This window comes from Fragaria vesca, linkage group LG6 (assembly GCF_000184155.1).
Source record: "Fragaria vesca subsp. vesca linkage group LG6, FraVesHawaii_1.0, whole genome shotgun sequence".
Lineage (NCBI taxonomy): Eukaryota > Viridiplantae > Streptophyta > Magnoliopsida > Rosales > Rosaceae > Fragaria > Fragaria vesca.
In genome coordinates, this window is record NC_020496.1 from 29,406,841 (window position 1) to 29,428,653 (window position 21,813).

The following is a 21,813-nucleotide window of genomic DNA, read 5'->3' on the forward strand; positions in this document are numbered from 1 at the left end:
TTTTTTTTTTTTTTTTTTTTTGAGAATACAGGTGAATTCACTTTGGCATGGATGATGCATTTGTTACACCAATAAACATGTATGGTCCTCCATGAAAACCATCACGCATTGGTTCACGTATATACCTTCTACTTTCAAATAATAATAACGATTGCACCAAGACCCACACGCAAGGCTAAAGCTTCTAACATTAACACATCAATGTTAAAGGTTTGTTGTTGACATGAGCTACATTAGTTTGACGTTTTTATGATTGATTTTGTGCATTAATAAGCATTAGATTATAGCTGACTATGTAATACTCGAACATTTTAAAAGTTAAACGAAGTAAATAAATAAATATTTATATTAATATATATACGATTTATATTGAGGCGGGAGTTGAGATTTAAAGTCTCCGTAATATCAATTAGATGTTCGTTACTATATGTACATCGGGATTCTGTAAATCATTCATGAAAATTGAATAAATAAATAGAATAGTAAATGTATAATTAAAAAAGAGAGGAGAGGAGGTCGGTTTTGAACCGACATAGGAAGAAAAAAAAATAGGTCGAGAAGAGGGGAGAAGAAGGGAGAAGATGACACCGACCTCCCACAATTATATCTCCCACCGACCTCGACCAGGGGGAGGGATCTAAAATCTCTCACTGTCCTCTGGACGGGGGAGGGGAGGAAAGAGAGGGCTCGCCCTCGAGTTTACCTCTCACACCGACTTCCTCCACTAATCGATCGGTAGCTCTTGGGAGGGAGGCTCGTCGATCAGTTCTCTTTATCACTCTGATGGAGGTTTGTTGTCTGAGTTCGACATAGATAGACAATTGCTTATTCAGGTTTGCATAATGGTAAGATCTAATCGGTACGATGAATATGTTCTGGAGACCCTATTTATTCTTTTTCTGTTAGTCTGGGTCAGGGCGGGGATATGATTGAAACTGTGGGGTAGATGATTATGTTTGATTGTGGATGGTAGAGTTAATGATTTAGACCTGAGGTTTTTGATTAGTTTTGATGCTTTGTGATTGGGTGCGATACATGATAAGTTGATGATTTTCTGTTGTTTTTAGTGCTGCTATATCCTTATTTATCTATAATTTTATTGAACTATAAGAGTGGCTGACAAGAGATGTGAGGTTTTGTGAGACCTGAGGTATTCAGTGATTCATAGTGGTTCTTGGATAATCGTGGGGATAATGAAATGCTATCAATCTCTTTTTGTTTGTTCTTACTAAAGAGTCAGATGGTTTGGCTTCTCGCTATTTATTACTCAGTTTATCATATATGTATAGGTATGTATTTGTTCTATATCGTATACATATTCTGTTGTATTCTTCATCCCTTGGAGGATTTTCTGGCACATGTTATTAAATGAAAGTAAAGGAAAACTGATATATGAATTTAGGAGGGGATAATATTATGCAGCAGTGGTTAAAGATATAAAGTACATGAGACACTCTTGAGGCAAGTTGTGTTTTCTTTAGATCACAAAGTCTTTTTAAGCTTTAATTTTTTTTTTTTTTCCAAATATAAGAAGAGCCTTACTATTTCATCTTACAAAGAATGAACTTTCATTTATAATTTAATCATTGTTATGTTTGTCTTTGGCTAATATTTGTTACCTGAGACTTGATTTGAGACATGTACGAAGCCTTACTGTTTTGATTACCACTTGGTGTCATCAATATTGGATTTCCTTTCATGCATACCAGTTAGAATTATCGAGGACCTATGTGGGTTTGTTATTGTGTCACATTGCTATATTTATGACATGGACTTATAATCAAGAATTGTCCAGTAATTGTTAATATCATCAAGAACATGAATGCAATAATGTTATAGATGCATCGTGACAGACGTGGATGATGAGGTTGATGACATTGCTATATTTGTTACAATAATGTTATAGATGCATCGTGACAGACGTGGAGGTTCATAAAAGGTAAACTTATGCTCTTATTATCTATCTACTGGAATGATGAGGCTGGATTTAGATGTTGCACCTCTTCAACTGGGTCTTCTAGTATACCAAAATTCATACATTATATAATGCATTGATCGATATAAGATTAAAAGTGAATTTGGATACTGTACTTGGATTGGCTTATAATGCAGATCACTGATTTTCTCTAGATGTTGCAGCAATAATTTGTATTTTACAGGTTAAAAAAAAAGAAAGAAGAAGAAGAAGATGAGAATAAAGAAAGAGAGGCTATATCTTTATGTATATATATCAGGGCAGTTACTCTTCTCAGGTAGAATCATTTAATTTCTATACATTTCTATTTGTAAATTTAACTAGACCTACCTAAGCTACTGAGTATAGGAGGTTGTTGGTCTAATTCAGTAGTAGGAATGGAATTAAAAAAAAAATAATCATGGTTTAAATTGCTGAATTCAGTATTAGGAAGCTATCGGCCATACTTATAAAGTTGGATGGCTGCAGCACCACGTCCTGCGTTGTTCATTGTTTTGTACAATTGTGATGGATCCAAGGTATATTGAGTAAAATCTTGTTAAAAGAAATATAACAGTATATGGATGAATTAAGATGTCCCTTGGTGATGCTTGTGTTTGGTTGATGATGTCTTGTGATACAGTTAGTAGCAGAACAAAGAGAGAAATGGCAGGTATATGTGTATATACTTGCATCTTGGATTAATGTAAGAGGTACAATAAGATCATACTGTTGGTAAGTTCAGGTAAATTACTCTCTTGAGGTTATCCATATACATGATGTACTTACTTGGATATGAGGTTATTCTACTGCTCTGTTTTGCTTTCAGCAATGTATGTGATATAGATCTCACCATATATACTTCATAATTTTGTTGAAAGTACACATGGGTCAGCCATTATGGCTGAAACTGGGAATGTGATTGGTTAATCTAGTTGATTACTTATAAGTAATTATAATGGTTTGCGGTGATGTAGGCATAGTGATAACTCGTGTGATTTACAAGTAGTTGCGTCCACTGGAGGTTTTTGCAAAACTTTAAGGCGTGATAATAAGTAACCCTTATATATATATCTTATTGTACGTATTGTATTGTAGTGTTACAGAAAGAACTTCTGAATTTTGTAAGATTGATTGATATGACAGTAGATATAAATTTGGATGCTTTGACTACATTGTTAGATGCCAAAAGACCACTGATGTCTTGTTTGAGTTTTTTTTGCAGAAGCCATTGGTTTCTTGCAGGTTGGAAAAACTATGAGCAAAGAAGTAAAGCTCTTTTGATAAAGTGAGTTACCGCAGTGTGCGGGGTGTGGTTTACTATGCCTTACCTGGGGGCGAAGGGAAAATAAGTAGGGATTGTGTCTCCCTTGGGTGAAGGACCCTAAATCTGATTGGGGCTTGTGGTATTCGAGCGGATAATTAAGTAGGGATTGTGCCTCCGTAGGGTGAAAGACCCAAAACCCAATTAGGATGCCGCGGTGTGCGGCGGATTACCGCTGTATGTGGGGTTTTACGGCCGATTGCCGGGTTTACCGCCAAGTGCGGGGTGTTTTACGGCCAAGTGTTGGGTTTTACCGCCGAGTGCGGGGATGACCACCGAGTGTGGGGTTTTACGGCCAAGTGCTGGGTTTTACCGCCGAGTGAGGAGATCTTATGATGCCATCATGAAAATGTGGAAGTGATTCTCATTTGTGGGAGCAGATACGAATTAATTACTTGTTGATATATCGTGCATCATATATATATGTTTTTATTGATCGACCTATTTTAAATTTCGAGGACGAATTTTTTTTTAAGCGGGAGAGTTTGTAATACTCGATCATTTTAAAAGTAACACGAAGCAAATAAATAAATGTTTGTATTAATATACGATTTATATTGAGGTTAGAGTTGAGATTTAAAGTCTCAGTAATATCAATTAGATGTTCGTTACTATGTCGGGATTCATGTATTCTGTAAATCATTCATGAAAATTGAATAAATAAATAGAATAGTAAATGTATAATTGAAAAAGAGAGAGGAGAGGATCTAGAAATGTCGGTTTTAAACCGACACAGAAAAAAATAAAAAATAAAATAAAATAAAAAATAGAAGAGGAAATAAGGGTCCAGAAGAGGGGAGAAGAAGGGAGACCGACCTCCAACAACTATATGTCCCACCGACCTCGACCAGGGGGAGGGATCTAAAATCTGTCACTGTCCTCTTAGAGGGGGGAGGGGAAGAAAGAGAGGGAGGAGTTCGACCCCGACCTCGTCCTCGAGTTTACCTCTCATATCGACTTCCTTCATTAATCGATTTTTAGCTCTTGGGAGGAAGGCTCGTCGATCAATTCTCTTCATCGCTCTGATGGAGGTTTGTTGTCTGAGTTCGACATAAATAGGCAATTGCTTATTCAAGCTTGCATAACGGTAAGATCTAATCGGTAAAATTTATATGTTTTGGAGACCCTATTTTTAGGTTATTCTGTTTATGTTAATCTGGGTCAGGGTATTATAGACTACTTGACTTGGATTATAATAGATTACTTTCTTATATCTACTTAGGAATGAGAAATGTCATAAATTGGAGACAACTGGAATGCATAATGAAATAATCGATGTGGGAATTATTCATAAACTCATGTCCTTCCTCGGTTAATAAGTTAAAAAGTTGGCTTCTCTCTTGACATGTTTAAGACCAAAGCTATAGTCTGAGGATGTTTAGGATATGCTATGGATGACGTATAGATCTAAGAAAACTACCGATCAATAGTTTTGAATCACGTACGTAATTCCACTTTCAGATGATAATAATAACTATGTAATAAGGCATCACCAAGACTCTTCCTCAACAAAAAAAAAAAAACAAAAAAAATCCAACATCACCAAGACTCATACGCAAGGCTAAAGCTTCTGACATTAAGACATTAGTGATAAGGTTTGTTGTTGACATGAGCTACACATTAATTAATATTTTATGATTTATTTTGTGCATCAATTAGCATCAGAAATATAGCTGACTACTTGACTTAGATATTAGAACCGATTACTTTCCCACGTGTACTTACTTTGAATGAGAAATGTCATGAATTAGAAACAAATGAAATGGAGAATGAAATCATCATTGTGAGATTGATTCATAAACTCATGTCCCCTTTTGGTTATCAAGTTAAAAAGTTGGCTCCTCTCTTGACATGTTTAAGACCAAAGCTATGAACTTTGGATGTTTTTGATACGCCATGGATAACATAGACCTATGAAAACTATCAGTCAGTAGTTTTAAATTACTTACGTACTTTCCACTTTCAGATAATAATAACTATGTAATAAGACATCATCAAGACTCGTACATAAGGCTGAAGCTTATGACATTAAGACATCAATGATGAGGGTTTGTTGTTGACATAAGCTACATTAATTAACTATTTTATGATTTATTTTGTGCATCAATTAGCATCAAAACTATAGCTTACTACTTGACGTACTTAGATTATAGTCGATTGCTTTCCCACATTTACTTGGAATGAAAAGAAGTCATGAATCATACATAACTGAAATGAGACAAGTCATGAATTGGAATCAACATGAATGGAGAATGAAATAATCGGTGTGGGAATGATTGAGAGCGTATTCAGCGCACCCGTCCATTTTAAAAAAGTCAAAAGTCCGCGTCAAATGGACGGCGGAGATGGACGGGTGCGCTGTATAATTTTCAATGATTTATAACCTCATGTTCTCTTTTTCAGTTTTGGGAATGAGAGAGTAAGATTTTGTTTGTATGAGATCTTGGTTTCAAAACCTCAAATTATTTTTTCTAATTGGTGCCACCAGCTCGGTAAGACTAAATCATTCACCTTAATAATTAATAAGTATCAGTGTGTACAGAACTACAAACTTTCAACAATTTATATTCATATTCCTACATTTTAGAATGACTCGTTGGTAAGATGAAAAGAAAGAGAAATAGTACATGTTGATAATTTGATATTGTACAAAATGTTTTCATTGAAGTTTAAAGAAACCCATGAGAGGATCATACACATCTTGCTTAGCATTTTCACCCATTACAAAATCTGCATGAGCGTAATCATCTCTGTACTGAACCACAAGCTTATCTCCATCATGATCTTTGAGGCTGTTGAGCAATAGCTGCACATCTTGGACATCAGAAAGTGCATCTGCCCCTCCATAACTGAGGAATAGAGGAACGTCATGTGGAATGCTTGCCATTTTGTACTCTGGAGGAGTGTCCTGACCGTAGTGTTGTTGATTCTCCTCCTTGTCATTGTAGTCGAACATCGCAACTTTTCCGTCTCTTACCACTGCACATTGATCACATTACTTGATTTTGAGCAAAAGTCTTTCCGGTAGTGATGGTTCAACTGTGAATTGGATACTGGAAACACTTACTCTGAGAGATGTGGATCATGTTTTTTATTGAAGTTGCCTGAGGCTCGTGGTCTAGAAAAATGTCCACTATGGATGAATTTAAGCAGCAATTCTTGCCTACAAGTTACAGAAGTTTCCAACTGATCAGCAGACGATGTCTAAGTGTCAGCAGTATTAGTAGTCATGTATATGAACATATGTATTACCTGTGAAAGAGGTCAACAAGTCTGTGCAGTCAACGCCTGGTTTCGAACAGATTTGCTTAAGAACTTGGACTACCAATGGTCTAAAAGTTCATGAAATTATCAGAATTACAATGTGTTAATTGTTTCACATACAATGGACAAGTGCACAAGCATTGTTCTTACCCTTTTGGATCAAATTCTCTATAACCTGCTTTGTACAAATCCTGTAATACATAAGAATATAACAAAATCATATATCAAAGACTATTCTTTCTGCCGGACATGCTAAGGTAGAGGAAAGGAATTACTCTAACCTCAGCAATGAAGTATTCAATAGCAGTTTTCGCAAGGGGCGAGGTTATCTGACCAACATGAGCAATTGGGCTAAGTAAGACAGCTGATCTCAACATGTTAACTAGCTGGTCTTCCGAAAAAGCACCAAGAGCAATCAAAGTTCCCTACAAAATAGTCCACATTCCTTTATGTGAAATTTGTTTGCCATCTTCAAATCAATCTCCAAATATACATACAAAAGTGGCAAGACTATGGAGTAGTGAAATTCACCAGTGAATGTCCAACATAGTGAAGCTTCTGTCCTGCTTGATCATACACATATTGGTATGCGGCCGGGAGGTCATAAGCGACCAGTTCATCCCATGACCACTCCCAATAAGCCTGAAAAGATAAGAAAAATTTATTCAACAAAAAAATTGTGATAGCAACAGGAGATCAACACCGTGACATGTAGTTAGTAATTACCGGATCATCTGGGGTGAGTGATGTATGTCCAAGGCTATATTTGGTTCCACGGGTATTGGCAATCCACACTTCATACCCATTATCTGCCAAGATGAATGCCAAAGATTGGTCTGGAGGTAGTAGCAGCCATGTTATCCCATCCTGCTCACACACACCATATTAACTGTCACATCTAGCTCAATTCATACAAATGTACTATACCTGATGAAAACTTAACTTCCTGCAATAGGATTACTCACCATAAGAAGTCCATGTTGTAGAAGAACCGGCACCTTGTTCCCGGAAGTCTCCCTGGACTTCCCAGCTGGAATTCTCTGTATACCGAGCATGTAGCCATCTTGTGTTGTTACCTATAAACCAAATGGGAAATGCAACCACTTAGGTTCAGTCTGCATTAATTTGCTAAACAAATATCACAGCTCTTGATAAACTGAACTGAAAGGAAGGCCCATACTGTATGTTCTTCACAAGGGTAGCCTTGTGATACAACCATTGATGCACAGATACCATCGCTACCGGATGGAGCCATTGCCGAAACCACGCTGTCTTCGACAGAGAATAGCTTTGTTCTAGTACCAACTGCCAATCCCCAGAACAGAACAACTGTAATAATGGAGGTAAGAATGTTCGCCATTTTCATTTTCATTTTGTTATAATAATGAAATTTCTGCCATCTTTATAGGTAGAAAAAAGCATATAAAAACAGAAAAGGGTATTAACATGAGGAGCTCTGTACTGGTATATAGGTCATAGGATACAACCTCCTTTCTTCAACAGATTGCTTGGTGGATTAAACTGTCTAGTTTAAACAACGGCATCAAATCGGGCCTACCTTTTCCTAATTAAAAATCATTAGAGAGCTACATCAGGATTTCGCCTCAGCCACGATTCCATATTTTAACAAGTATTTCCTGGATTGGTTGAATTGTTGAAACAAGCAAGTGATCCAAGGATGGAAACCACAAACAAGTTCATCCCAGAGAATTATGCTTTGTCAGTACTTGGTAGCATGTTTCTTTTTGTCTCATTAATAAGATTTGAAGACGTACTGCCAAGGTGCCAATGCAGGTAGAGAAACCTTATGCCATCACCCTGGTTTGGCAGTTAAAGAGTTGCTGATTTGTTTAGATATATTGCATGCAGTAATGCAGTATACACTATACAACCAGCTAGGATGCTACTTAATTTTTCATCGTGTATGAGTCTTGTGACTGTCTGATAAGTTGTCCTCCTTGATCAGAGCCAAAGCAAAAGTCTGGCTTTCAAATCTTTACTAAGTTGTTCACATGGTTTTTTTTGATCAAAAAATCAATCTGGTTTATTTCGTATATGTAACAAATCAGCCTTATATTCTAGAAATCATATCTCGAAACTTTAATTGTCTTTGTTCTTACATTTTTGTATGACTTTTGTTGGTAACAAGAGAAGAAAAGAGGAGGAGCATTACTAGTAATGACTGTAATATTGTCACTGAAGTCTAAAGAAAGCCAGGAGAGGATCATATACATCTTGCTTAGCAGTTTCACCCATGACAAAATCAGCATGAGCATAATCATCTCTGTACTGAACCACAAGCTTATCACCATCATGATCTTTGAGGCTGTTGAGCAGTAGCTTCACATCTTGGACATCAGAAAGCGCATCTGCCCCTCCGTAACTGAGGAAGAGAGGAAGGTCATGCGGAATGCTTGCCATTTTGTACTCTGGAGGAGTGTCCTGCCCGTAATGTTTTTGGTTCTCATCCTTGTCAATGTAGTCAAACATTGCAACTTTTCCATCTCTTATCACTGTCCAGAAACTGTAGAATTCAATATGGAGAAGATTTTTTCTCGGTGGTGATTTCACTGTGAACCAGAAATTAGAAAGACTTACTCTGAGAGATATGAATCATGTTTTTAGTTGCAGATGCCTGAGGCTCATGAGCTAGAAAGACTTGTACTATGGATGGATTTAAGCAGCAATTCTGGCCTACAAGTTACCAAGGACTCAAAGTCAGCAGAGAATGTACATGTAAGTGCCAGTGTTGGTAGTAATCTAGGAATGTGGGGACATACCTGTGAAAGAAGTTAACAAGTTTGTGCAGTCAACGCCTGATTTTGCACATGATGCATTAAGAAATTTGACTATTGCCTCTCTATTAACAAAGAACATAGTTAAAACAGGTTTACTGTGTGAATTGTTTTTAAGATTTTAAGGAACAAGTGAACAAGAATTTTTCTTACAATCGTGGATTAAATTCTCTATATCCTGCCTTGTATAAAGCCTGTTGAAGACAATAGATTGTCAAAGACTATGATTGTGTTGGACAAACTAAGAGAGATGGAAAAAGGAATTGCGCTCACCTCAGCCAGATAGTTTTCAGCAGCAGCTCTTGCAAGGGGCGAGGTCATCTGACCAACATGAGCAATTGGGCTAAGTAAAACAGCTGATCTCAACATGTTCACTAGCTGGTCTTTTGAAAAAGCACCAAGAGCAATCAAAGTCCCCTACAAAATAATTCCACGGTCCCCATTACTTATGATGCCTATATTATAAATAAATCACAGAACAGAATAGGAGTAGCAAAACTGCAGAATTGTGAAATTTACCAGTGAATGTCCAACATAATGAATCTTCTGCCCTGCTTGGTTATATACATATTGGTATGTGGCCGGGAGGTCATAAGCGACCAATTCATCCCACGACCATTCCCAGAAAGCCTGGAAAAGAGTAACAAATATTCAACAAAATGGCGACAACAAGAGGACATTGATCAGGAAATTGACATGTATTTACCGGATCATCAGGTGTGAGTGATGTATGGCCGAGGCTATATTGGGTTCCACGGGTATTAGCAATCCACACCTCATACCCATTATCCACCAAAAGGAATGCCAAAGCTTGGTCTGGAGGTAGGAGCAGCCATGTTATCCCATCCTGCTCACAACACAGTATTTAAACTGTTACAAACTGAACTTACAGAAAACTCAACTTCCTGCAACAGTACTCACCATGAGGAGTCCATGTTGTAGAAGAACCGGTATCTTGTTTCCGGATGTCTCCCCGGACTTCCCTGCTGGAATTCTCTGCATACTGAGTACATAGCCATCTTCTGTTGTCACCTGTAAACCAAATGCAACCAATGAATATCTCTTGGCGCCTACTAAATATCATTTGCAACTCAATAATAAACTGAACAGAAAGAAAGGCAGCACATACTGTGTGTTCTTCACAAGGATAGCCTTGTGCTAAAACCATTGATGCACAAATGCCATCAGTATCTGATGAAGCCAGTGCTGAAACAGCAACCCTATCTTCATCAGTAAATAGCTTTGTTCTAGTCCCAACTGCTAATCCCCAGAACAGAACAACTACAATGATAGAGGTACTAATGTTCGCCATCTTCATTTCCTTGTTATAATAATAAAGGTTCTGCCATTTTTTATAGGTACAGAGAACAGATAAAAGCAGAAATGGACATTCACATGAGGAGTTTCATACAGTCATACAACTTTTGTCAACAGAATGCTTAGTGGTTTTGAACTGTATTGTTCAAAACAAAGGGTTCTAAAGGGCCTACCCTTTTTGTAATTTAGAGCAATCAGAAAACTACATCAACCTTTGATTTCACCGCTGCCACGATTCCATATTTACAAGAACTTCCTTGATTACTTCAAATTTCAGACAAGCAAGTGATCCAAGTATGCAAATCAAATTCCAGAGAATTGTACTTGGTACTTCGTTGGTACTGTTTATATCGTCTCACTAGTACGAAGTCATGAGGACAGAGGACGTACTGCCAATGCAGGCTTAGAAAACTAAGACTATCACCCTCGTTTGGCAAAGAAAGTTACCACGTTTGTTAAGATAATATCATAAACAGATGAAAAAGATGGTCAAAACCCATATAACTCTGTCCTTTGATTGAGAGAACTCTGCTATTGGATCACAATATTTTTTTTTTGTTTAAAAAAAAAAAATACTACTACGTCAACATCCATGTTGAATACAGTGACACCGGTCAGATTAACAATCAACCAAAATAAACTCTTGCAAAAGCTCCGGGCAGTTCATGATAATTATACAACATGGATGTGGCTCAACATGCTAGAACAAAATAGTGGCAAAAACCAAGGGTACATAACACCTTTATCAGGGTTGCTTAGATTTACTGGAGCCAAAAGGACAAAAGTCCATGGGTTGGTGTATTTCCCTAGTGCAATACCTAGGAAGAATTAGATTTATTCAAAAATATCTTGATTCAGAATAAGACATCGTTTAGTTCAGCTCCTATAAGATAACTTAAATTCTGCTATGGTATATACCATTTTACAGGTAACAAGAACCGACCTCAAACAAGTAGGAAACTATCACAGTAAACCAAGAACCTGTCATGACATCTGCTTGCTAACAAAATTAACAGGATTCTGCAATTTATGTGTGGTTTGAGTGTCCTTGATCTTTTCACACGTTTTGACAACATTTTCCGGAGCTTGGTGTTTGAGTAATGGCCTTTTTAGAAATTGGAATTGCCATCCTTTAGGTTGTTGTATCCGCTGCCTAAGCAATTGCCACCTTTTAGGCTTAACGTGCCCTAGCAACTTCATCTGCTCCTTTCTGAACTGCTTATTTGCAAACCACCTTCCACCTCGCCAACCCAAAATATAGCTGCAGTTCAGTAGAAGTTCAAATATAAGAAAATCAAAGGCAGTGGAAAAGCTAAATCTCAATTACTTGAAATCCAAAGTGAGGCGACAAAGAAGAATGAATGTATCAGGAGGATAGATAAACTACCAATCAGAGATACCGTAATAGAATTAGGTAATGTCATGATTGACTCGAGCAAATTTACTAATTTGTTCCAACTATTAAGCATCTCTATGCCTACTCTTTTCAACTTTTGGATAATTCTTCTCCAATTTTTTACTGGTCTACATTAGAGACTACCAGTAACAGGAATTCAAATTTTATCAGTTCTGTCATGAGAACATAATGGTGTCACTTAACTTTACTTTGAAGAGCACCTCTCAATGTGTAATTTAAACATCTGAAGAAAGCTATTTTATGGTTGTTTAGTGACCACATCATTTGTGACTTTCATAACTACATAACTCTCAGGTGGCTCGATAAAGCTCATGAATTTATTGTTGAACATTATAACTGGGGTGAGCATTATAAAAGCAGTATAAATCATAAGAATTCTGAATAGTTCAAATATGTGGCTTCATAATAAGATTTAAAAGCAAACCCGATGACCAAAGTGGTTCCCGCAGTGGCTATGCATGAAGAAAGACTCATACTTCCAGAACCAATAACTTCTCTTATTTCTGCTTCTTTGATATGATGTTTTTCTTTTATCTGCCATGAGATACAAGAAAGGTGAGGTGTAGAGAAAATATAATCTAACCAGCATTAACGATCAAGTAAGCGTAGATTCTCGTTGCAAGAAAAAACTAAAATATATCTAAATAAATTGAGACAGAGTGCTTACTTATATGATGCATCATCAAAATGATAATTAAATTGGATGAAAATAAGAGTACAAGGCATGGATAAGTAGAGTCGATAAAAAATGTTTTTCTTTATAAAGCCAGAACTGCTTTAGAATTGTAACAAAAAAAAAGTGTTGCTTTAGAATTGAACAAGACAATACTTGTTATAACGTATGCAGGATTTGGATGCCAAATGTTAATAACTTTCAATACGGCACTTACAGTTTTTTCAATTGATTCGAGCCTCGTATCAACTCTTGTGTCATGTAAATGGCGTACAGTATATCCTGCATCCATCAGCAGACGTGTATTTAATAAGATAGCCTTGCTAACATGTCAGTGACCAGAAATGATATTAACATTCAAGGAAAATATTTGCACCTCAATGCATTACTGAAATGTTTTCAATTACAACAAACTAATTTCTTGAATATGACTAAAAAGTTCATCTATATTGGGAAATGATCAGTAACTCATTAAACTAAAATTCCATTAATCTATCACTATAAGTACAAAAGATCATAAATTTGAACTTCCTACTATAAAGTACATAACATAATTTGGACTAAAAATTACTCTACACTCAGGTTCATTTCGGCCTCCTCCCATAATTAGTCCTCACCCCTAGAATTCACACTTAAACAAACCAAGACCACATTTCAATTCGGTGATCATAAAAGAAACATGTCTGCAGAAAAACACAAACCAGAATTGAGAATCAAAAGGCAAACAAACAAGAATTGTTGAAGAAACTCACCAATCCATGCTGTGGCAACTGAAGCTACAGAAGTTCCAACTGTGAACACCACCTTATGACTCTCAAACACATCCTGAAAATCATTCACCAACAAAACAAAAACATGAAAACTAATCAATACCCAATTCCCCAAACTCAAAGAGAACCCCAGAAATCCAAGAAAGCAAATACCTTGGTTGAAAAATAAGTGTCCTGAACAGCAGTCCATGATCTGAGAGCTTTGTGCCTCATATTATTCCTTAATTGGGGCACAGTCTGCGAGAATAGCTTCGCTGAGCCTCTAAGTCGGTTCATGGCGCATTCTAATGGAGATCGGCGAGTTGGGGAAACGAGTGTGAAGAACCAAAAACCCTATTTTGAAGGAGGGAAAGAGGCCAAGCTCGAAGCTTCAAGCCCTTTGACGTCTTCGGTGTTTAGTGTCCGGTATACTTGGCAAAAGCTGAAGAACCTAGACGAGTATTTTTGACCGTTCAGCTGAGTTTTGGAGAGGAAGATACAATTATGGCCGTAGGATTTTTACTGTTCTTCACTTCTTCTTTTGCTCAGCTAGTTTTGCTACAGGTCATTCACAGCATCTTCTTTTGTTATTGGAATTTACTTATACGAAAATAAAAATAAGAACAAATAGAGAAATAGCAAAAACTTTCAAAAAAATGTTTCTCTCATCTTTCTTACCTAACGAGGTTTTTCTTTTCACTATCCAAGTCCACGTCACTGCTCCTCTTCGATGACACGATATACATATTAGAACAGCCACGATGCACCCATCCCCGTCACCGTTGCTCCTACCACCCTCCTACAATAACCTGACTCTTTCCTTCCACCTCCACCAGTCTACATACCACAACCAATACCCTACGACCACCAGCAAATCTCGTCCGACGATGGCGTCAATGGATATGTCGTCGGACGGAGAGAAACAACCAAATTCTAAACCCTAGGCACGTCCTGTATTTGTGGAGCGAAAAAAGGTATTTGTGTAAATAAATAAAGAACTAATTTCAGTTTACCCTCATCAGCTTTAGGTTGATCATCATATTAGTCTTTTTTCTTTCAATTTCATCAAAAACGCCATTCAACTCCCAATTTTCATCAACAGTGTCCAAACCTTCATTCTCCATCCAATTTTTCCGTCAAGTAATGATGTGGCATCAATAAGAAAGTCAAATTTCAAAAAAAAAAAAACATTTATGACCATTTTCCCCTATATCGATACACATCTTCGTTCCCATCGCAACCTCCTAACCTTAGTGATTTTGGTGGGATTAAATGTAATTTGTCTATTTTGCCATTTTTTTGTGGCCTCAGCGACTTCAAATTTGGTTTTCTTCTTAATGCAAATCATTACATGACTGGGGAATTGGATGAAAAACGGATGTTTAGACACGACTGATGAAAATTAAAAGTTGAGGGGTGTTTTTGATGAAATTGAAAGAAAATGAACTAACATGATGATCGACCTAAAGTTGATGGGGGTAAACTGAAATTAGTCCATAAATAAATGTATACTATTATTAGTATGGGATTTAAGAAAAATATAGTATACGGAGTATCTCTCCAAACATAGAGTTTTGATTACTTGTAATGCAACTCGTCACAAATCTACTGAAAATAGTGGGGATGTATATATTGGGGAAAATTAATGGGGGATGAATATTGGAAAATTCATGAGAGGTAAATTTTCAAAATTAAGAGAACGATGACTGAATAAAGTTAACCTCAAACCTCAAAAAAGGTAAATTGAATTTAACCCTATATAAAATCTCATGATGAAGACCTAAACTAGTCTAATTACATAAACGAAAACACAACAAATTTTTACACAATGTTACGTATATGTAAATTGTCGTTTTGTGAATGTCTTCATGTAAAGTGTTTCTTCAGATAACTTTCTTAAAAGGTAAAACCGAACTTTCACAAAGAGAGACGTGTGGTAATACGAGGCAATAAGAGGATCCTCATGTATATCATTCAATCTTTAAAACTAAACTATATAAAATCTAATATGAAAATCTAAACTATACTAATTATAGAGACGAAACATAACAAACTTTTAACATTTTGTAACGTATATGTAAATGTTTCACTTACGAGAATGTCGTTTTGTACAAACATTTACAAGAATGTTGTTTTACGCATGTCTTCACATAAAGTGTAATTTCAGATAAATTTACCGTTACAAACTTGACATTCACATGACATTGTTTTGGTAAAATGTAATTCTTATTTGGAAACACCTTCCGATTCTTATTTAATGTTTTTTATTGTGTAGTAAAACCACTAAAATGCAATAGAAACCTCCAAATACAACGTAAAAATCAAATTGAAGAGCAAAGTTTCACTTTTCTGGAAGTCTCCTCTCTATGAGCAAAAGAAATTAGGAGCCTCTCTATGAGAATCATTTCAAGCATAAGACATGACAAGACCAATTGGCACGTATCTCCAACAACTAACACTCACCAAAGAGCAACAATATGAAAATGGAATCAATACACACCTAAACAAAACGAATCCAAAGAAGAAGCAACTTAAATTGAACTCAAAGGTACAAACAAACCATTATAGATGTTCCCAACTCACCAACTATGATGATGAAGTAATTCTAGGGTTGGAACTATGCAATGGAAGCATGTAAAGAGGAGAGACTATGATGATATTGGTCTTGTATAATACACATTTCACATATAACCATGGTCTCCTTTTCTTTTCTTCTTTTCCCTTTATTTTTCCCTCCTCATTTTCTTCTCTTTCTGGAGGAGAGTGAAAAGAAAAAGAAAACCCATGTGAGGTGAGGGAACCCTAAACACCTTCTTCTGCATTATTCTGCAAAAGTTAGGGGGGAGGGTGCAGTCTGCAAGGTCTTCTTGGGGTTTGGGGAAATATTGATGTATATTTTGACACTCAACCTGTCAACCAACCAGTAGTGCAAAAGAATCTGCATCACATGTGCCATTAATGGTTCTTATCAAAAACCCTATCAAGAAGAAGATGCATCCTCACCAAACAAAGTGCCCCCTCCAACCTCTTTTCCTCTCTACTCTACTCTACTTCTTTCACACCCTTCTCTAACCCCCTCTTCTTCTTGCCCAATTCATTATTGCACTTCTTTATGAATCATGACATTTCTTTACTACCTTCACAAATCACCACCTAAAGTCATTTTGTTCTTATCCTACAAACATAATTTTCAATAATAATTTCCATCAATATGCATCCCCCTTCAACCACAAATGCCCACAATGATCTAACCTCATTTCACATAGTTACATGTTATGCAAATGCTAACAAGAAGGATCAAGATCAAAGGAACATAGACAATGAAGAGGCTTTATACCATAAGAGATTTTTTAGATTTAGATTTTTTGTACAAAAAAGGGAAAAATATAAGATGGGTGATGATGAAAGTGAATCTGATCAAGAGGGCAAGCAAACCCAGAAAGATCTACTGATTTGTAACCAGATCTATATTAGCTTTAATAGTACAGATGATGATGCTGATGATATTCCAGAACCCATCAACGTTGAAGAACACCCAGATGCTATATTCTACAACAACAACAATACTCTAACAAAGCAGATTTCAAAGAGGAAAAAAAAAAAAAAAACAAGATAAAGAAAACTCGAATTCTTCTCACCCACAGTACCAGATTTCTTTTTCTTCTTTTTTTTTTAGTATTTTTCCCGAGAAAATAAGATAGAAAAGGGAAATTAAACAGGACCAATATTCAGATCCATGTAAAATCAGAGGCAGAGGGCGGTGGCTCGAAGATCGTCATCATCCACGTTGTCGCTGGAAAAATCAAAACCATCCATCGGCGGCGGCATGTTGAGATCGAAGGGCAGGACTCTCCGGAACGACGACGTGAGAACGCAATCATCACCATCGTCGACGACGGAGGAAGAGGAGTCGCAATCGCTGTGGCAGTCCTCAGGCGAAACAGGATACACCGGTCTCCGCTGCGTCGGCTTCATCGGCGGAGGCTTGCCGGAGTTGACCCTCGGCCCGCTGAAGGACTCGACGGTGCTGCTGAGGCTGCTGGAGGTCGGCCGGCTGGCCTGAATCACATCGATCTTGGAGCAAATCGCGTCGTCGTTGAACTCGCCGCCGTAGAAAGGATCGCACGGCAGGGAGAAGTTAGTCTTGGCCTTCGGCCCCCGTAAAGATCGGGCGGCGGCATCATATGCTCTGGCGGCGTCCTCGGCGGAATCAAACGTCCCGAGCCAAACACGCGTCTTCTTCCACGGGTCTCTGATCTCGGCGGCGAATCGGCCCCACGGCCGCTTCCGCACGCCTCGGAATCTGATCTGCGGTTGTTGTTGTTGCTGCGACGACGGCGTGGCTCTCGGGGCGGCGGCCGCCCGAGGCTTCTTGCATGATGGTGGGGATTGGTTGGCGGGTCCAGCGGTGGCTCTTGCTCGCCGCATCGGAAATTAAAGAGTAAAGAAAGAGGAAGGAGATGGTAGGTAGGTGAAGGAAGGTGAGAGGGCCGCTATCTCAAGAGATAAGATGATGAAGCTGATGATGATGGGATTTGGCCGCTCTACCGGTTCTCTTCTACCACCTCCTTTGAGGGTTTCTCAGATTGGGAAGGGAGGTTTCAAAATTGTTGGGTCTCTCGGGGGTCGAGATGGTGTTTCTCTCCGATCACTTTCTTCTTCTTCTTTGTGTCTGGTTTTTCTTCCCCTCTCTCTCTCTCTCTCTCTCATCGTTTTGTTATCGTCTCGTCCTTTTTATTCGGTCCGAAGCGGAATGCGACAAAAAGAAATTGCCGCGTTGAAATTACCTAAAGGCCATTGCCTCGACCAACAACGTGGCATCTTTTCTGCGTTTTTTGTTGTCCTTTGGTGATTATTTTTTTTTTCTTTTGAACTAAAATGTCCGTCGCAATTTTCAAATTTCATTTTATGTCTCGACCCATAGTTGAATTTTTTTTGTTGCAACTGGTAGTTTTACCGTATGGTGTGTTACGCAATGCTGGTGAAAGTCCGGAATCATAAACATAAACTGTTCGATTTCAATTATAAGCATCATACAATTTAAAATATTATTGTATTTGTTGATTTCGTCTATATTTCAATCAATATTAAATGCGTTATCTAAAATTTAAAACATTACGAGTTCATCATTTATGTTCATGAAAGATAGATGTTTCTCACAACCTTAATGCTCATGAAAGTCTTGAATCATAAGCATAAGCTGCTCGATTTCAATCATAAGCATCATACAATTTAAAACATTATTGTATTTGTTGATTTCGCTTATATTTCAATCAGCACTTAATACTCTATCTAAAATTTAAAACATTACGGGTTCATCATTTATGTTCATAGAAGATAGATGTTTCTCACAACCTTAACCAGCTCGATGTGAGAGTCTATCAAACATCGAGGCCTAAGTTTTCAAACGTGTCATGCCAGGTTAGTTATGTATAATTTAAAAACACTAAGTGATCATATATGTTGTCATAACTTTCGCCAAATACATGTTGGTGTTAAGGTTATCAAACAAGATTGCGAATAATGATTCAGAACAATAACAGTTACATGGGTAATAATTGCTTACTGTTAGCAAACATTTGTCGTATATGAGATATCTAATAAAGAAAAAACAGAATATACAAGGGAGGATTCGTTAAGAGTAGCTTACATGTGTCTATTGTTTCAACGTGACATGTGCAAGAACATTGCTAGCAAGTTCATAAAAGATATTAAGAAAAAACGTTGGCAACAAGTTGTGGTTTTTTTTTAGTAAAGGGATGGGGCAGATGCCCTCGAACTTTAATTTATGAAATTGTCGAATACATTTGTCGCGGGCACGGGAGAAGGGAGTGGGGATTAAGCTTAAACCCTAACCCTTATTATTACAATAAGCACCTACAGTAATTCTTGAAATGATATCAGACAATCTTACAAAAAACTTGTATTCTAACAAGAACCAACCAACAAAGAGTACTACTCTGGTAACTTCATTGGCTTTAAAAAAAGTTGTGGTATGATAGAAAAATCATTAGATTTTTAACACGTTTACATGTCATAATGTGCAATAAATTAACTTTTCATCTATTTTGTGATTTTTGTCGTCGGAAGATAGATCCGCAACACTTATCTTCACCCTACCATTAGACTGCACCGGTCATTTGACGAAGTAAGGAACTCGTTGGCCATTAAAAGTAGAGAAGACACTTTGAGTGCATATGCTAGCATGAAACCTATCCAGCCCTACAAAGCTCATACATGGGTTTATTGCTCGCTTAAGGCGTAAATGAACTGAGCAACATAAGTAAATAAATAAACATACTTCAAAACAATAAAAATACCACCTTGAACCTATATATAATCCCCATGCCATGACCAAAAACTATCATGCCCACCACAAGCCCAAACACAAGCTAGGACAAAGACGTAGAAAACTGTGGATCCGGCCCAAGACCCTTGATGCACAAGCCTCACCGACATTACCTTCCAACCCCTACAGGCGCACTCAACGTACGTTGGTGAAGCCAGAAGCCTACGCCAATGCCGATGCGCAGCCGGACGAGAAAGAGAGAGAATTGCATCAACACAAAAATCTAAACATGGTGTGTGGAGCGCGTTCTTGTGAATAAGATGCAATCCTATTTTCTTTTTCTAGTTATGTCTTCTTTCTATAACGTAGTTTGTATTTCGTTTTGTAAACAAAAATTACAATTTGTGAGTCGAAAATCCAATTATGTTTCTCTTTCAAGATCAATTTTAGGAGCTCCACCATATATAATGACCCAAGGTGAGTATAGACTACAAGTGTAATAAGAGCATCCGTCGATAAAAGAATCACCCTAAGATGACATCTCGATCAATAAGCGAAAGTACTTGATCTTTGACGAGTGCAAATTGTTAAGGAGAGGGCTGTTTGGGTTGTCTTATCAACTTGATCCCTTGAACTTAACTAGTAGAACTTATTATGGGATGCTCAATTGATATATTGTATGCTCGAGTCTTAATGAGGTGTTGGAGTAGGTAATAAACATATGAACAAGCCCATTAATACGGCTCAAGAATTATGTGATCCTCAAGACCTCAAGGAGGGAGTAAATCAATAACTTGTTAGTTTCTACTACAATTTGTATAGGAAAAAAAAAGGATTAATTTCAGATTTTCAGTTTACCCCTAGTGAGGTTTGGGGTTAACATCGTTTCACTCCCCATACTTTTAATTTTAAAAATTTACCCCTTAAAGTCTTCAATTTTTCATAAATCAGACACAATTGTTAAAATCTGTTCAATTTGGAGGTTAAATAATAACATGAAATCTTAGAGGGAAAAAAAGTTCTAAAAGACGATTTATGTTGTTATAAGACTATTTTAGCTCTTTTAATGAGTTATGAAGTCAAAATTAACGTCCGAAATAGACATAATTTCAACAATTGAGCATGATTTATAAAAATTGAAAACTTTAGGGGGTAAATTTTCAAAATTAAAAGTATAGAGAGTAAAATGATGTTAACCTTAAACCTCAAGGTGTAAACTGAAATTAATCCAAAAAAAATAACAACAAAAAAAAAAAAAGTAGGAGATACTCTAATGAGTAGGGGTGGACTTTTAGGCACCGAAAAAACCGAAACCGGTTAAAACCGCACCGAACCGACACCGAGTAACCGAAACCGAATGAAACCGAGGCAATCGATTCCACAAAGCCGCACAAACCGAGTAGTGCGGTGTCGGTTTGCGGTTCCATGCATCCTAAAAACCGAATAAACAGAACCGAACCGACATATATTTATTTAATTATTAATATGTAATTCTATATTACGTGTCATGTTCTTATTGGTTACGAGTTACAAATAATAGGGTTCCACATACATGATTATGTTTTTAAGTGTTTATGTCTAACATAATTTCCTCTCAAGTAGTCTTCCTTTTTGCAATATATAAATGCTGGAGGCTTCAAATAAATTATGTATAAACTTTAGATTTTCTTTTCCTTTCAATTACTTGTTTGAACCCATTAGAGTAACTTATTTAAAATGTTAATAATTTACAACTTTGATATTTTTAGTTTTTATGTTATTTGGTTAAATGCGAAAAATATTACGGATAATAGGTTTTGTAACCAAAACTGCACCGAAACCGAACCGATGTTCAATTAACAGACAAGAACGGTTTTTTACATATTTTTATCGGTTTCGGTTTTAGGAAATAGAAAACCGAAGTTTCAGTTTCGGTTTTCGGTTAGTGCCTAAAAACCGAACCGTTGGGACCGAGTCCACCCCTACTAATGAGTAATGACAACATGAGACCAGTCGCATTTGTTCTTAGACCAAATGACAGCATCTTCTTTT

General features: G+C 37.1%; 3 protein-coding genes and 1 pseudogene across 3 annotated transcripts; all 4 read right to left on the minus strand.

The window, feature by feature from the left end:
- Nucleotides 1-5,937: 5,937 nt before the first annotated feature.
- LOC101314782 (triacylglycerol lipase 2-like) lies at nt 5,938-7,902 on the minus strand. Its single transcript, XM_004305924.1, has 9 exons — nt 7,723-7,902; nt 7,508-7,618; nt 7,269-7,409; nt 7,074-7,184; nt 6,824-6,967; nt 6,693-6,733; nt 6,531-6,610; nt 6,346-6,441; nt 5,938-6,257 (listed from the first exon to the last, which is right to left on the minus strand). The coding sequence occupies exons 1-9, from the start codon at nt 7,900-7,902 to the stop codon at nt 5,938-5,940; spliced, it is 1,224 nt and encodes a 407-aa protein (XP_004305972.1).
- Nucleotides 7,903-8,735: 833 nt separating this feature from the next.
- LOC101296882 lies at nt 8,736-10,649 on the minus strand (annotated as a pseudogene).
- Nucleotides 10,650-11,449: 800 nt separating this feature from the next.
- LOC101297168 lies at nt 11,450-14,044 on the minus strand. Its single transcript, XM_004304026.1, has 5 exons — nt 13,668-14,044; nt 13,497-13,569; nt 12,962-13,026; nt 12,496-12,605; nt 11,450-11,915 (listed from the first exon to the last, which is right to left on the minus strand). The coding sequence occupies exons 1-5, from the start codon at nt 13,788-13,790 to the stop codon at nt 11,639-11,641; spliced, it is 648 nt and encodes a 215-aa protein (XP_004304074.1). The 5' UTR covers nt 13,791-14,044; the 3' UTR covers nt 11,450-11,638.
- A 2,091-nt stretch (nt 14,045-16,135) lies between these two features.
- On the minus strand, nt 16,136-18,198 carry LOC101297464 (ethylene-responsive transcription factor 3-like). Its single transcript, XM_004304027.1, has one exon. It carries the CDS (start codon nt 17,919-17,921, stop codon nt 17,238-17,240), a length of 684 nt encoding a protein of 227 aa, XP_004304075.1. The 5' UTR covers nt 17,922-18,198; the 3' UTR covers nt 16,136-17,237.
- Between the last annotated feature and the right edge of the window lie 3,615 nt (nt 18,199-21,813).

Coding starts and splice junctions, on each gene's coding strand:
- LOC101297168 (XM_004304026.1), bottom strand. CDS start 13,790: ATGAACCGACTTAGAGGCTCAGCGAAGCTATTCTCGCAGACTGTGCCC. Junction 12,606..12,961: donor TCGAATCAATTGAAAAAACT/GTAAGTGCCGTA, acceptor ATCTCATGGCAG/ATAAAAGAAAAACATCATAT. Junction 11,916..12,495: donor GGAACCACTTTGGTCATCGG/GTTTGCTTTTAA, acceptor ACTGAACTGCAG/CTATATTTTGGGTTGGCGAG.
- LOC101297464 (XM_004304027.1), bottom strand. CDS start 17,921: ATGCGGCGAGCAAGAGCCACCGCTGGACCCGCCAACCAATCCCCACCA.
- LOC101314782 (XM_004305924.1), bottom strand. CDS start 7,902: ATGGCGAACATTCTTACCTCCATTATTACAGTTGTTCTGTTCTGGGGA. Junction 6,968..7,073: donor ACTATGTTGGACATTCACTG/GTGAATTTCACT, acceptor ACTATTTTGTAG/GGAACTTTGATTGCTCTTGG. Junction 6,611..6,692: donor AGAGAATTTGATCCAAAAGG/GTAAGAACAATG, acceptor ATGAACTTTTAG/ACCATTGGTAGTCCAAGTTC.